We start from the raw sequence: 16497 nt of genomic DNA, 5'->3' as shown, positions 1-16497 counted from the left end.
TTGATGTCATATATCTTGACTTCAAAAAAGCTTTTGATCTGGTATCCCATGATCGCCTCTTGGCAAAACTGCCCAGTTGTGGCCTTCGCTCCACCACGATCCGCTGGCTGGGAAACTGGCTCCGTGGTCGGACCCAGAGAGTTGTGATCGATGGCAGTCACTCATCATGGTGCCCTGTGACCAGTGGGGTCCCTCAAGGCTCTGTCCTGGGACCCATACTGTTCAACATCTTCATTAATGATGTGGACATTGGAGTCAGGAGTGGACTGGCCAAGTTCACCGATGACACCAAACTTTGGGGCAAAGCATCCACGCCAGAAGACAGGCGGGTGATCCAGGCTGACCTGGACAAGCTCAGCGAATGGGCAGACGAGAACCTGATGGTGTTTAACACCGAAAAATGCAAGGTTCTCCACCTTGGGAGGAAAAACCTGCAGCACCTTTATAGGCTCAGCAGTGCTACGTCAGCTAGCACTACAGAAGAAAGAGACTTGGGGGTCATCATTGACCACAAGATGAACATGAGCCTCCAATGCGATGCTGCGGCTAGTAAAGAGACCAAAACGCTGGCTTGCATCCATAGATGCTTCTCGAGCAAATCCCGGGACGTCATTCTCCCCTTGTACTCGGCCTTGGTGAGGCCGCAGCTGGAGTACTGCGTCCAGTTTTGGGCTCCACAGTTCAAAAAGGATGTGGAGAAGCTTGAAAGAGTCCAGAGGAGAGCCACGCGCATGATCAGAGGTCAGGAAAACAGATCTTACGATGACAGGCTGAGAGCCACGGGACTCTTTAGCCTGGAAAAGCGCAGGCTCAGGGGTGATCTGATGGCCACCTATAAGTTTATCAGGGGTGACCACCAGGATCTGGGGGAACGTTTGTTCACCAGAGCGCCCCAAGGGATGACGAGGTCGAACGGTCACAAACTCCTGCAAGACCGTTTCAGGCTGGACATAAGGAAGAATTTCTTTACTGTCCGAGCCCCCAAGGTCTGGAACAGTCTGCCAGCGGAGGTGGTTCAAGCACCTACATTGAACACCTTCAAGAGTAAATTGGATGCTTATCTTGCTGGGATCCTATGACCCCAGCTGACTTCCTGCCCTTTGGGCAGGGGGCTGGACTTGATGATCTCCCGAGGTCCCTTCCAGCCCTAATGTCTATGAAATCTATGAAATCTAAGAAGCTATCCTGGAGCCAAAGCAAAAAGATAAGGGAGGGTGGGGAGAGGGCAGGCAGAAGCTGTGGCTCCAACCTCAAACCTGGATTGGGGCTGGAGCTGCCACCTCCCCCTACATACTTTGTAATCAAATCCAAGACAAGGGGTTTCCCCTCCCCCGCACCCTGCTCTGGAGAAAAAAATGTCTGTCTTGGTTTTGCGTAAATACGGTAATTTGAATTTGCTCTCCTTCCCGAAGGAAAAAAAAAAAACCAAATCTCATTTTCAGAAGTTTTTGTGTAAAAATTCTATTTCTTCTTTTACTCAAAATTTAACTTAAAATTAACAACATACGAGGAACTAATTCTGCTGTCAAATTACAGTTCAACTTAAGTTGGACAAATACAGTTTATACTTTACTGTAAACTAAATATTTACTTACATATGTTGCAGACCAAGTAAACTACTACAGTAACACTTGATTTTATTTATAGAATACTATGATCCTTATGTTTCAATTTAACATGTTTTACTTTCATTAAAAGGAAAAGATTAAAAGAAAATTAAAAAAAACTTACCCCCATTATCTGTTCTTTTTAAAGCACCATCTTTATGAGGGCATAACTCACATCTCTGGAAAAAGTGGGGAAAAAAAAAAGAACTGGAATGATTGTAAGAATATTAACACAGATCATACAGTTAGAAGATAGATTGACATTTCTCACAGAAAACAACTGATTAGAAGCAAGGCAGGACACATTTCCCTTAATCTAATAAATTCTAAGAGTTCTGAGCAAGCAAAGTTTTCTAATAAGTTTTGATAAAACTACAATAATGTTATTTATTTAAGCTGAAATAAAATAACTTAATTCTACTTCAGAATTCTCTTTGCTGAAAAAAACCAAGCAGACTCAAATATTTTGAAAGAGAGGCCAAAAGAAGTATGGCCTCACATATTCCCAATCCTAACATTTTTTTAATCAAGAGAATCAGATCTTCACTTGAAAACTTTTTCTAGTATCACTTTTCAAGGAGATCGATCTACTTGCCATCAACTCAGTCTCCTTTTGCCCCCAGACAGTATTAATCTTCCTGATCGTAACATTACTGGTAAGTGAGGACATGGAGTTCATAAAACCCTGACAGTGCCTGTGAAGCAGCATGCCAAATGCGTTTAATAGTAACAAATTCCATTCTAGCAATGGATTGTGGATTGCAAAATACATTAAGGACTACATACGCCTTCTAGTCCATAAAAAACTTGTGACAGTGAGAGACATAGACATATAAAAAGCAGAACTTGCTCTGTGTGTAGTAAGTAAACTTTTAAGTTGTTTATTTATTATGTCTTCAGTCCACTGATATATGCAACAGCATGCAAGGAATGGGATAGTGGAAGGCTTTTAGAACCATTTCTGGTTTTGCCCCTTGTTTCTCCTCCGACTCATGTCTTCTTTTTTCTTTTAGCATTTGCTTCCCTGCAGCATCTTTTAATTCCCCATCTGCTTCCCTCTTACCCTCCCCCCACTCCATCTGCTAAAATGATCAGCAGTTAATTAATACTTACATGAATGGGTCATCATTTGGCTTTTAACCCTAGAGGGAATTTGTTGAGGGAATATTGGTTCAACATATCCCTGAGCCATTTTTTCAGACTGTCTGCAGACTCAGATAGATGGCACCACATTAATTATTCAGCTGAAATTTTGAAAGGTTGGTTTGCAACCAAATTTTTTTTTTAAATAAAAACTTTAATTCTTCAGAACTTACAAGTCTGCAAGCCACAAATGCAGGCTGCAGGTGTCGAAAATCACCACTCCAGGCAAACGCTAACTGCACTGCACTTGGTGTCAGAAAGTACACTCAGACCGAAGCCAATTCTCCGTACATGGAAAAAGCTAATTTCAGAGGGCATAAGCAATACTGTGTAGAGCATGGATGCCAAACTTATACCTATGGGCTAGATCTGGCCCATGTAGCCACATGAACTGACCCATGGGCCACTGGACCAGCCCTGGCCCTGTATGCTGCATGTAACACATGGCCTGGACCCAGTGCCACACACTCTACAGACAGTCAAGGGTGTCACATGCAGCCCGCACCCCAGACCTCCCTTATGCTACATGCAGCATTGGGTCTGACCTGCACATCATAAGCAGCGAGCAGCCCATGCCAGCCCCAAAAGCTGTTTGCACAGTGATCCCAAGGGCTAATGTGGGCACCTTGCAGGGGTTCAGTCCTGGTCCAGCTCAGGGATGCTAATCCAGATGAGTTTGACACACCTAGCATTCTTGACACATGCCAAAGGTTAGAACTGAAGAGAGTATTGAAGGCTTTCAGACTGCCTTAAAAAGTAATAGGTGTGGCCTGGCAACCTCCCAACTGAAAACATGTATGGGGTTCTGAAACGCACAAAATCAAAGGAAGGAAGTAGCTAGCTCTCTCTCAATGACTCTTGGCATTGCTTCATGCAATCCCAGTAACTTTGACTTGAAACACTGAAGTGTCAGCATATGGCAAAATCCTTGGCAAAGTTATACAGGATATTTCATCAGAGTTTCTGAAGCTCTCTCACACAATACAGGTGAAAAGCTGATGTTGATACTACTTGTGTCAGTAGAAATTCCTGTCTCTCTGGAACTGAGACTGACTCAGGCTCATATTTTCAAGATTTTATCTAAAGCATTTTTGGTACGGTTTCCTGCTAAACTTAAGGGGATCTGCAGAGTGAAGTGGAGGTGAATTCCCCAAGTCACACCAGTGTTTGGGACAGTATCAGCCTAAATATCATCACAGTGCACAGAGAATACAATATGTGCCATTTCACAGAAAATGTTCCTCTGTCATTGTGGCAGCACATCTTCCTGGCAGGACACAAGCACCCCACGCACACGCTCAAAACAAGTAACTGAAGTTCACAGATGTGAGCAGAAAAGAAAAGAAAGAACAACCCTTGCTGCCCAAAGGAAAGACCCACACTACAAAACCAACATCTCTCACAGACCTCTGGAATCAGAAATAGGCGAGATATGCCCCAAAGACCACAGCATAATCCAAATAAATTAAAACAAACAAAAAAGTCTGGACTGACAAAATAGCAGGGAAGAATGAAAAAGCACACACTCAGATAGAGCAGGTTAGGATCAGTGATTCTCAACCAGGGTGCCTTGAAATCCTTTCAAGGCTGTTACAAGGGACCACGCAATGTTAGCTGTTGGGCATTCAAACATGATTTACAAGATAGACCTAGAGGTTTCAACTAGGAATCTATAGCACTGAAAACATTCTGACCTGTTGGAGTCTGTTCTGAGTTCTTTGCAACAGATGAATTGCTCTACTACTTTTCAGTAATAAAAAATGAGTGAAAAATAAGAGCTGGCATTTTCTGAGGGGTCCCTCGAACAAAACGAGGGGTGCCTCAAACCTAATCAGGGGTGCCCTCAGTCTAAAAAGGTTGAGAACCACAGGGTGTAACAGAGTCCTTTGAAGGGCAGCTACTTCAGTGACATTCCAAAAGGAATTGACTGGAAGATTTCAAGGGTGGCATACTGAGGCAAAGCCTTACTGTTAATTGGAGGGAAGAGAAGGATCTTGCGCTCCTACCTGTTGTGACTGCCTAAGGATAAAGAGGCTTTACAGTAGCAAATTAAATATAAGAAGCTCAGAATCCAGTATTGATGGCAGACTACACCCTGAGTTGATAAACTGGCACAGCATGACAAATTCAGTGAAGCTATTCCAAGGAACACCAATTGAGCAAGAAAGAGGTAAGTAAACCTCTGATTTTCCTGAATATTTCTACAAGTTTCAGACTTATTTTCACCACACTTCAGACATACTATTTCCTGCATCTACTAAAAATTCAAGTAAAAAAATGGCTAGAAGTCTCTGCAGAAACAACACTAACTATAGAGAGAGATGGTGTAGCTCAAAGTAGCATAATTGAGAAAAATGCAGTATGGCTCTTGATTGCACAGGGATAGTAATCTTGGAACCTCTTTCTTATCTAGGTGACTAGCTTCTAAAAACATGTCTAGAGAAATAATGAACAGGTGATATGGAACCCACCAGTTCAAATGCATGACATGTTACAAACTGAATTCTGGATGGAACCACAGTTTATATTACCAATTTGCAAAGGTAAGTTGATCCTCAAAGTCAGGATATAAACAGATTGTCCACTAAGTATCTAGATAAACCTGCCCCAATTATGCTTTTCAGGGCTAAGATGTGCAACGGGATAATGCAGGACCAAAAAGCTAGGTTATGTTGCAGAAAGTTTAATGGTTACAGGCTACCAAAAAAGTCTCACACACACACACACACTTTCAACCATATTCAGAAAACAACCTTTTGCACCACCTCAACTATGCTAAGGAACAGAGAGTCTGCACAGAAAGTCTGCTTGAAGACATGCATGGTGATGCCAGATATTCCACAACTCCAAAGCAAGGAAGTTAACTCTCTGTTGCTGAACTGTGCACCAGATTCTCAGGTTTTAAAAAAAAAAAGAAAAAAAACCAAGCTGCTGGCTGGCTCTGATGGCTACAGAGATCCACCTTAAAATGTGATCTGATTCTTTATTCTACAACTTTCTTTGAAAGGGAGAGTTCCATTGGAGTATTGCACATGGAGCCACAACTCGAGACAAGTTTGCAGTCAGGGAGCTGGGGAACCTGGAGAACATAAGCACAGGCTGGAAAATAAAGATATTGTCCATCTGAAGCCTGGAGAGCCCCGAAAATAGGTTTCCTAAACCAGCTAAAAGCTTGCCACTCCCTTATGTGTGTAGAAACTTCTGAGAGAGCTTAGACAACATAATGAAAATACAGCACTCCCAGATACAATACATTAACTTAATCTGAAAATGGGTTTAAAAAAAAAAAAAAAAAATCAGTAATTATCAACTAAGGTACAGTTATGCAAATTTTATTGAAAGGACAAAGGAATAAAAAGTATTCATAACAGTAGAATAAATTAGCTTTGCAGGGGTATTTTGGTCCCATTGTGCCACACAGTCTGATAGGCTCTTCTCTATCTTGAATGAATATTTCATTTGTTTAAGTTGTCAAGTTTAACAATCATGCTGTGAAATACAGATGGGCTAGTTTGTATGCAACAGACAACCCTAACAAAGATGATCAAGTCTACCAGGAAAGATTAACTCCAAACTACCATAGTGTAATTTGCTCTTCTTAGCTTTCTAAGCAAGGGGAAAGGCCATATAAAAATGTAATCAGAGATGAGCTATGGTGTCTATTCCCAAAATTTCAGAGATTGCTTTCCTTGGAACAGAGTTCCCAGTACATAGAAATTGACAGCAATCTCTTTTTCTGCACTGAAAACTCCCCTGGCTAGTGACCTTCCCAAATGACTATTTCTTGGCTTGTCCAAATGGTTTAAAGTAGTACAAAATCAGTCTGCTGTCAGCCATTCAGAAAGAATTTTTGGTATGTTTCAGTAAATATACTGTTGGCATGCAGAACACAAATCAAAACACCATTTCTAGAAAGAGCATAGTAAACTGAGATGAATAGGAAAGCCCATGACAGAAAGAGGGAGATTCTTACGTAAGTATGGGATGAGAGAGGTAGTCTGAAATCAGGCAGAAGGTTACAAGTCTGAGTAACTCAGCAGTTCTCAGCCTTTTCAGACTCAAGGCACCGCTTGGAAAAAAAAAACAGCTGTTTTCAATGGGTGTGTCTACACATGCACGTTTAATGCACATTAGCCCGATTTCAAGCACATTATGGGTACGGGCTACATATGCACACCCTTAATATGCCTTAAAAACGGCAATGTAAGGCTATTTGAATGTATGTGTAAATAGCTAAACTGCATTAGCCAACATGTAGATGTGCTAATGTGCATTAACACAGGTGTTTGTCCATTGACTTGGGACTAACTTTAGTCCCAAGTCAGTCCACACACCTGCATTAATGCGCATTAGCACATGCACGTGTATGCATATGCCTAAATCGCCTTAATGCATATTAGGCTAATGCACATTAAGTTTAGGCACATGTAAAAAAGCCTGTGTAGACAAGCCCACTGATTTCTCGACTAAGGAAGGATAATAAGAGCAATTTTTCTGTTAAAAAGGACTCCGAAGAATCAGACCAGATCAGAATGATTTTAATATTATGGATTCCCATTTGAAATCTCTGGGTCTGTCTTGTGAATCCTGTTTGCACACCTACTGATGCTAACATCGTATGGCACCCTGGACCACCTTTGAAAGAAATTGCAAGGCACCCCAGAGTACTCTGTCATCCTAGTTGTGTGTCACATGACTAACTACTTCAGAGGACCAACTGCCTTCACAGGAGACCGCCTACTTCATCACATGCTATGAGCAGACTTGCACAGAACAGTGGTACTAAACAGAAAGGAATAAAGTAATTTAATGGATAAGGAAAAGGGAAGGGAAGGATGGAGGAGGGGACACTGCTGAGAAAAGCTAAGGTGGACTGAAGAGATCAAAGGGTATGGGATAAGACAATAGATGTTTAGGGGAAGGGAAGTTATAAATAGTGAGAATACAAGCGAATAAAGAGCACAATGCCTCTTCAGTGCTTGATGAACTTAGAATGGGTTGGATGAAGCATCACCTCTCCAATTCAAAAGACATACGTTATACATAATACCCTATTAAAAAGAAAAAAATTTATACACTTTCACTTCTATAATGAGTCCATCTCATGACTAGCCCTATAATACAAGCCTATGCAACAACTCACTGAAATCAAAGTTTGCAAGCAAGCATTTTAGCACCGAAGAATTGTGCAATTACATGTTTAACTCCAAGAACAAGAAAAAAGAAATCTTCAGGAGATTTCTGCAATTTTTTTAAATGTCACATAATTGCTTTGTTTTCCCTACTATAAACTAACTAATCGCTATACCTGGTTGAAATAAATAAATTAAAAAAAAAAAAAATCAGAGGGTTTAATACTGGTCTTTTTTTGGTTTTGTTTGTTTTTTTGAGGGAATTTGTTATGTACTCATTGAAATTTCTTGCTAGCAACTAAGCTTACATTAGAAATCAGGCATATTTCAAAATGAGTAGTTCTTTGTTGATTGAAAAGCATTTTACAAACAAAAAATTAAAATATTCAATTAACTACAACTTTTACCTGACTTCTTTCCTATCAAAGACTGATTGATAGTAACTGGAAACTGTTGATGCCTTATGAAAGAAAAAGAAATATTGCATTATACCATTTGTTGCAGGTAGAATCTGATGGAAGGGTCAGATATTTAGTAATGCTAATAATCCAAAAACCTATGTAAAACACTTTCTTTATTAACGTATGTTTATGGAGAAAAAAAATAACAGATATTACATTTCTAAGATCACTTCACAAATACATATAGAAACTTAATTTGTTCTTATATCTGAAATCTTGTGAAGAGATGTAAGTAATAAATGCAGATTCCTTAGCTTTCATGTATATTTTCCATTCCAGTTATATTCTGCAGGGCAAAAACACTGTTACATTATAAAACTATTCTTAAATGCCAAACACTTCTTTTAACTATATTAAGTACTGATTCATATTTTCAAATAATGCCTTGCTTAAAAGCTATTATTTTCATGAAGATTTCAGCACACAATACTTAGGGGTACAATTAACAAAATATTTAATATGTGGATTGCTAAACAAAAGTTATGTAACAATAGTTTGGTTCTTAAAGCTTGATACTACCTCACCTATCCTTTCCTCACACTGTCCTGAAGAAAAATTGCAACATAGAACATAGTGCTCTATAATTCTTAATACTTGGGTAAATAAGAGACTGGATTAGTTGTTCAACACCAAATACGTTGGTTTTAGGGAGGGAGTAATCCTACTACTTTCTTAAACTTAATCTAAGATAGTAAAACATGCTCCCAAAAAAACTGGATACTATATTACAGCAAAAGCTGTGTTATCTGGCACTTAATCAACCAGAAAGCTCCACTAACCAGCACCCCAGGGATGCAGCAAAAGCAAAACCAGAAGACCCACTTCTGGTTCTGCCGCCACAGGCCGAGTTCTTCTTCACTTCTTTGGCCCACAGCAAAGGGCAAAGCAGCCTGCGTGGGACAAAGCAGCCTGCACAGGGCCCCCCTCCACATTTGATTAACCAGCATCCCCTGGACAACAGAGTGTACTGTACTTTGCTGTACTTTACTTCTCAATTAGTTACCAAACAATGGTATTCTAAATGCACAATAATTCAAAGGTACTTCCAAAATCTGTTTTAACACATTCTCAAAACTGGATTCTCAAGACTGAATTTAAAAAGGCGAAGAGAGAGACCATTGATCAGAAAGTTAATATTCTGATCTACTGAAGAACTTGTCAATTCCTCTCATATATTGGGTTGGGAAGGTTAGTAAAATTTAGGATCTCTTAAATTTCTCAACTATCTAAATAAGAACAATATTACAGCCCTCTTCTTCACACATTTTTCTCTAAGCCTGCCTTTCCTTCTTCTCTTTAAATCTTAGTTCCATCCCTTGTTCAGCATACCACTCTATTTTACTGTCTTTTTTTTTTTTTAAATCGGTTTCATCTCTTTGGGTAACCCTTTGCACAGCAGAAGCTACTGCCACAACATTCCACTCCTTTTAGCCTTACCACCTACTTCCCACACTTTTTAACAGAAGAAAAGAGTATTTACAGACCAGATGCAGCTACTTCTGCTAACATATAAACTCTTTGAGGACACATAACTCCTTTGTAGCAACTGGGGCTGCTTGGTTGCTAGTTTCAATGCCATCCATTGGTTATACAGAGAAGACTCTTGTAAGCACATACATGAGAAGTCAGATTTCCAAAACCGACTCATCAGAAACCAGTGGTTTGCAGAGTGCAAGGAAGCAAGCAATAAATAAGTTTATTTTAATAATGCCAACAAGTAAACAGAGGGGTGCTCAAGCCCCAGCCCGGAGGCCAGATCCAGCCCATGACACCAGGTCACCTGATCCACGGGACTCCCCAGAGGTCCAGAAATTTGGCAGCAGGAAAGATATGGCACTGCTCCCCTACTGCCAAATTTATGAACCCACAGGGAACCTGTAACTGCTCACCAGGGCACCCTTGGACAAAATCAGGAGTGAAGACCACAAACTCCTGGAAGATCATCTCAGACTCAACATTAGGAAAAACTTCTTCACAATTAGAATGTCCAGACTGTGGAATAAGCTCCCTCCAGAAGCAGTGCAGTCATCTACCCTGAAAATCTTCAAGAGGAGACTGGATGGTCATCTTGCTTAGGTCACCTGACCCCAGTTGTCTTTCCTCCCTGGTGCAGAGGGCTGAACCCAATGATCCCCCAAGGTCCCTTTCCAGACCCTTACAATCTATGACTCTATGGTACTGGAGAGTGGTGCAGCCCCTTTAAGGATGGAGTCTTTACAGCATGGGCAGCCACCAGAACAGGGGCTGAAGGACAGCCTTGTAGTCAGGTCAGCTCACTGGGGCCTCACATGACCAGAAGAGGACTCAGGCCAGAGCTAGATAAGCCCGGGAATCTGGCCAGTCAAGAAGGCCAGCCCCCAGTGTCACAGAGTGCAGAGCTCCTGACAGCATGGCAGGGCCCCCGAATCTGAAAAGAAAGCTGAAAGAAAGCAGCTCTGCAGGCCTGGGAACAAAAAAGAGCTACCTAGAGAGAAAGAGACACTTGTTAAGCAGGCAAGTGGTCTTCATTTTTGTGTTAAGACTAGTGGCTTAGGTTTGGGACTAGAGGGGTGGTTCAGAAATCCCATTAGTGCCCATGGGCACATGACTGTCTTGGGCTCTGCTGAGGGCAAGTTCAAGGGAAAGTGGGGGCTGGGACCCAGAAGACAGGCTTAGAACAGTGGGCCTGGGCTGCAGGACTAGCCAGAGTAGAGAGGCAGAAGCCAGGAAAGCTAAAACCCCAACAAAGGAAGGAAGGTCTGGAGTGGCCTGGAAACAAAGGGACAAGTGTCCCACCCAATAGGTAACTCAGAATCTGTGAAGCATAGGGCATGGTGGAAAGGAGGTATGGAGCCATGCAATGAAGCCCTTAAGGCAAAGGACCACAACCACCAGGTGTTCCTTAGAGCAAGACCAGATCTGGGAAGCCCTGGGGCAGCCTTCCTTTTATAACCATAAACAGCATCAAGACATAGCAGGCAAGTGAAGGAAAGACTGTTTCCAGAGTGAGCAGGGCAAAAAGGGAATTTTGTGAGCCTCCAGAGGCTTACGGCCACACCTGGGGATGGCACCCTATTAACAGAACCCTACGCCCTGAGGGCTGGATCAATCACCTGACCCTAGCACACAGGGCTAGGCAGACCAGGTACACCAGATCCCTGGCATTCAGGGGCTTGAACGGGGACCCAGCACACTGGGGGCTAGGGGGTGGTAGCTCCAGACCCCCAAGACCCAATCCTGGCAGGCTGGGGGAAGGAGGAGGAGGAGTTCCAGGCCACCAGGGATCAATCCCAGCATGGGCAGCCAGCAGAACAGAGGTTAAAGGACAGCTTTGTAGTCAGGCTGGGCTAGAAAGGGGTGGCAACAACCCCCAGGACCCCATCCTGACATGCTGAACCAGGAACCCAATCCTGGCACTCAGGGTAAAGAGGAGCTAGTTTTATGCCCCAGTGCTCAATCTGGCCCATCGACCAGTCCTGCCCCACTCATTTGGACTGCAGGGCCAAAAGGTTTAGCACCAATGGTTAAAAAGACTGAGCCCAAGAGTCCATAGGCAGGTAGCATAACAGGTCTAACAACAGTGCTATATATGCACATTCAAATATTTTGGGAGAAATTTCCCGAGTTTGTGCTCTTGGTAGAGAAACTTACCCAGAGATGCCTAACAGACACTGGAATGATTTTACCCTGAACAGCAGACAGCGTGCAGTGGTGACATTACACAGCTAGAAGGCCCCTAATGCACACACCTCAGCATGCTCTGCAGACTTCCTCAGTCTTCCTAGCAGCAGATGGCAGCAGCCAATCAGAGCTGCCCTGTGCACTGACCCAGACTACTCGGAGTCAGTCTACGTCTCCTTGCAGCACAGTGTGGGATTGTGAAAGGGGTGTGTTCTGCTCCCTGCTCAACTGGAGTACTATAGTCCAGCCTGAGACACATGCTATTAGGGGCCTGCATTGGAAAACCCACTCATTCTGCCTATTTTGGATCATCCAAGAGATCCAGCAATACTAGAAGACATTCACAAGACTGCTACTGTTACTATGCTTCTTTCTATATACCACTTGTGTTTTGAAACTATTCTATTGTGCTTTCACCTTAACCTTCCACCCAAACCCCAGATATCTGCACCTTTAAATCTCCTTTTCCCTCCTTTCATACTGGTGTGTTCCATCCTTATTCCTGAACTCCTGCCTCCTGATAGATACTGCAACCACAGATCCTCAAAATATTGCTCCTTATTTGCTCACTAGGATGAATGGGATTTATTCAATTCAAACTGCTGCCTCTTAAGTAGGCCCCAGTGAAAAAGATTACTATCTAATCTGCTTAACCCTACACTTCATTGGTTATACCACTTGTAGGAAATATGGCAGCCTCTCACACAGAATAACTCCCAACTCTTCCTGCTATAGCACTCAAATTTTAAGGTAACTTTCAAAAATCCTCACAATGACCATATTCCACTTTTGTCAAACAGCCTCATAAATAGCAGTGCTTGTCTATACAAACTTTTAAAATGAGGACGGGTGTGCAAAGGGTTAGATAACCATATAGTGCTCCAGTTACGATGCCTGCAAGCAGTGAGCTGGAAACACCACAAGATTCCAGTCCTCTATGAGTCATGAGTCAGAAAGGATATGCGAGGACTTAAAGAACAGCAGTGAAAAATCATTGGGAGCCACAAAGGTCTTTAGTCACTAAGGAAACCCTCCCTGGGATCATCACTGGGTAACATTACTTATAAATAGAGTACAGCTACCAAGGGGATTGCTGGAATCTTGACTAGGGCAAAAAAATGCTGACAACTCTCATGAATCTACTTTCAGCATCAAGTTCAAATAATCCTCTTGACACTGACAAACTTGTGAACAACCGTTCCATCTGTACTCCCCTTTTCCTGGTTAAAAGTGATTGAGATGTCCTTTAGCTGGCAACTAACTTTTAAAAGAAAACTACAATATGTCAGGTAATCAACCTGCTTTTCATACTTGGAGTATGTCAGTATCTGGTTTCCTTTCCCAAGAATCTTTGTCTGACAGCAGACAAAGATCAAACAAAAATGCAGATTCTATTAAATCTATCATTCATTTGTTTGTAATGACATATTTATAGACCCTGGCAAGAACAGGCTTATCTGTGTGCGAGTACTCCTTTCTTTTTCTTCTCTAAGTATCCAAAATATATGATATTGGAGGATGATATTTTGTCACATCCCTTAATCGGTATGTATATAAGGTAATTAGAGAAAAAAGGTTCTACAGAACACCCAGGTCTCATTCACAGAATCAGAGCAACACTGTTATTGTTGCAAGTTCATTGGGGAAATACATTGCTAAACTTAGCCTTACATGGAAGTAAGACTGGGCTTTGGAAGTCATGCTAGATGTTTCAGGAATCTGAATGATAAATACTTTATTGAAATTTGAGGGGAAAATGCTGAATGAGATCTACCTCCTATATGCAATCGTAGATTAAGAGAAAAGACCAAAAAAATTAAAGAGCATCAGCTACTTGAAAAACACCTCTCTCTCTCTCTTTTAAACACAAAAAAGAAGCAACTGTGCAGTTTGGGTATGCAAATGGATTCTTCAGCTTTTTCTAGATAGTCAAACAGACAGAAGCTTTTGTCTCTTTGCAACTGGATTATTGCTGGGACTTTCAATTTGGGACTACACTTTCAGGCAGGGGTGGGCAAAATGGCAGATCCAGCCAGGACCCAGGACCCACTTCCCAGAAGCCTCTGCTCACATGGCTAGAGCCAGTCTTCATGGAGATCCCAGCTGTAGTGCAAAGCTGGGGTTGCCATAGAGACCGGCCCCAGTCACGATGGCAGGGCACACATTAGGGGCAACTTGATCGGGGCCAGGGCAGAGCTGCAAATTTGCAGCCTGCACGCTCCAAGCAGAGATGTGCAGGCTGCAGATAATGGCTCTGCCCCTGCTCCAGACCAGGGTGGCACTGCTGCAAGGAGCTGGGGCAAAGCCGTGACATGCAGCCTGCCCAGACCAAGCTGCAGATCATGGCTCTGCCCTAGCTCCAAAACAAGCTGCCCCTGTTGCAAGATCCCACCAGCTCCAGAGAAGCCCACTGCCCTGCTGTGTACCCTGCCAGTATAGTTGGGGCCAGTCTCCATAGTAACCCCAGTCTTGGGCTATCACAGTGCAGCTGCTGCTGGGGTCTCCATGGAGACTCAGCCTCTGGCCTACAGGCCAGATTTTGCTCACCCCTGCTTTAAGATTATTTGAAACATCCTATCCAGTAAGTTTACTTAAACGTAAGCATCTCAAGTAACATATTCCACTTGTGCTCCATAACTAGGTGAGCTTTCAAAAAGTTTCCATGTCCAATGCAAAAATGTTGGTTTATGTTTATTAAGCTCCTACAGGTGTGAATCCTATCCATCTTATAACCAAAGACTTCTGCCCCACTCCCTCCCTCACCATGGGGGCCTCAATCTGCCCCCCCCGCCCCTTCCCCACAACAGACTTAGCTGCTGGGGGAATGTGCATGCATGCATGCACACATGCTCAGCTCCCACCCCTGGATATTTTCTCCCTACACCTATGCATGGGGTGGGGGGAAGCCCTCCTGCCTCTTCCTGAAGATGGACAGATGGACATTCGCCCATCTCCAGGGAGGGCAGGACAGTCTGCTGCAAAAAATCTCTCCCCTCTCCCTATGCTTTAGGATACCTAGGCTTCCCACCTCTGTTTGCAGCTCCATTTTTATCCTTCCTCCCTCCCCACCTATTTTCCAGCTGTTTTGCAGGGACAAGACTTTTTCAAGCGGAATCAATCAAATTCACAGTTTTGGCAAAAAGTGTGAATTTGGTAGATCCCTATTCATACAAGTATCTTTCATTCTTGGCAATGCTAGCCAACACCGGCCTAATGCCTTTCATGGACAATCAATCAGTCTCACCCTAAGTGTTTATCTATGCCATTCAATAAGGGTGACAATTGTTTCCTTCCAAACCAGAAGTAGCATAACTACTTTAATTCAGCACTAGAGAGGTTACCAGTGTCCATGAAGCACTGCACATATAATGAGTATGCTACTTCCAGATCAGGAGACAGTGTGTGTGGAGCATGTGCGAAGTGTCTTAGTATACTACTGTTCGGCACTGTGATAGGGTATACCTCTATACCACTCAAAGTGATCTGCCTTCTGGATAGTTTATATCCTTTTCAGTCAAATGGCAAGAAGGTTAAGGAGCCATAACTACTAGTTAGAAACAGGTTCTTTATTCTGCTTTATCCCCTTTCTGCTACTTGGGTTATGCAAAGAGAACAGCTGCCACTCAAATGTATCCTGCAGGGTATTTTGCAGGAAAAGTGGACACCTGGTGGGCAAGGAACTTGGCAATGCTCAATCCAAAGGACCTTAAAAGGCAAAGCAGATATTTCAGACACCAAGCCTAGGTATAGTTTTATAAACACATCCCTCCACTGGTAACTAGCTGCATATACATAAAGCTTTCATTAATCTATGTAGCCCTAAAGTTTAAGAAGGACAGCATCAATTCAAGTTAATTATTTTTTTTAAGTTAGCAGTTTCAGATATAAATGCTGAAACCCTTTGGCAACTTGTGGTTTCACAGTTATATATTTTCTCTCTCATTTGTTAAAAAGATGGCTTTTACTGTTGCTTGAAAGCTTTTTCCACTTCAAGAGAACAATTTCAGTCAATTTTCTCTAAAAAGAAAAGTTACTTCTGTATAATTTGTTATAGTAGCTTAGTATTACTAACCATCAGTGGAGACGCATAGGGGGTGCACAGGGATGCACATACACCTGAGAATGCTGGTGCACCCCATGACAGGTCATGCTCCCCATTTAGGCGAAAGCCAGGGGCAGGCGGGAGTGCTGGTGCCCCCCCTGCAAGTACCAGCTGGGGAGTGGAGCTTCTGGGAGAGCCGCAGCCACTTCCTGATCAGCGCAATTGGTCACAGAGGGACTCTCCCCAGTTGGTGAGATTGGTCGTGGGGGGACCCACCCCGCCATTGCTTACTGGTCACTGGGGGGGGGGGGCACGTGTCCCCCCCCCCCGACTCAGGTGGCATCAGTGGCCCATGCTAACAATACTGTAAGTATTATAGGTCCTGCCTCTGTGGCCATAGGGGACAGTGGCCTCAAGCTTCAGCAGGGGAAATTTAGGTTGGATATTAGGAG

The 16497-nt window shown here is 42.9% G+C and overlaps 1 protein-coding gene across 7 annotated transcripts in view; it reads right to left on the bottom strand.

The window, feature by feature from the left end:
• MLLT10 (MLLT10 histone lysine methyltransferase DOT1L cofactor) overlaps nucleotides 1–16497 on the bottom strand; it is a 260813-nt gene that overhangs the window by 226113 nt on the left and 18203 nt on the right. For 5 of the 7 annotated variants that reach the window (XM_090047298.1, XM_090047304.1, XM_090047299.1 and 2 more), the window contains one exon: nucleotides 1732–1786. The exons of the other annotated variants lie outside the window; for them this stretch is intronic. In XM_090047298.1, coding sequence (XP_089903424.1) covers nucleotides 1732–1786 — 55 coding nt within the window. The remainder of the gene's footprint in view (nucleotides 1–1731; nucleotides 1787–16497) is intronic. 7 annotated transcript variants of the gene reach the window in all.

This window comes from Crocodylus siamensis, chromosome 5 (genome assembly GCF_052110815.1).
Source record: "Crocodylus siamensis isolate JL-2025a chromosome 5, ASM5211081v1, whole genome shotgun sequence".
NCBI lineage: Eukaryota > Metazoa > Chordata > Crocodylia > Crocodylidae > Crocodylus > Crocodylus siamensis.
This window is presented reverse-complemented; position numbering and strand designations above follow the sequence as displayed.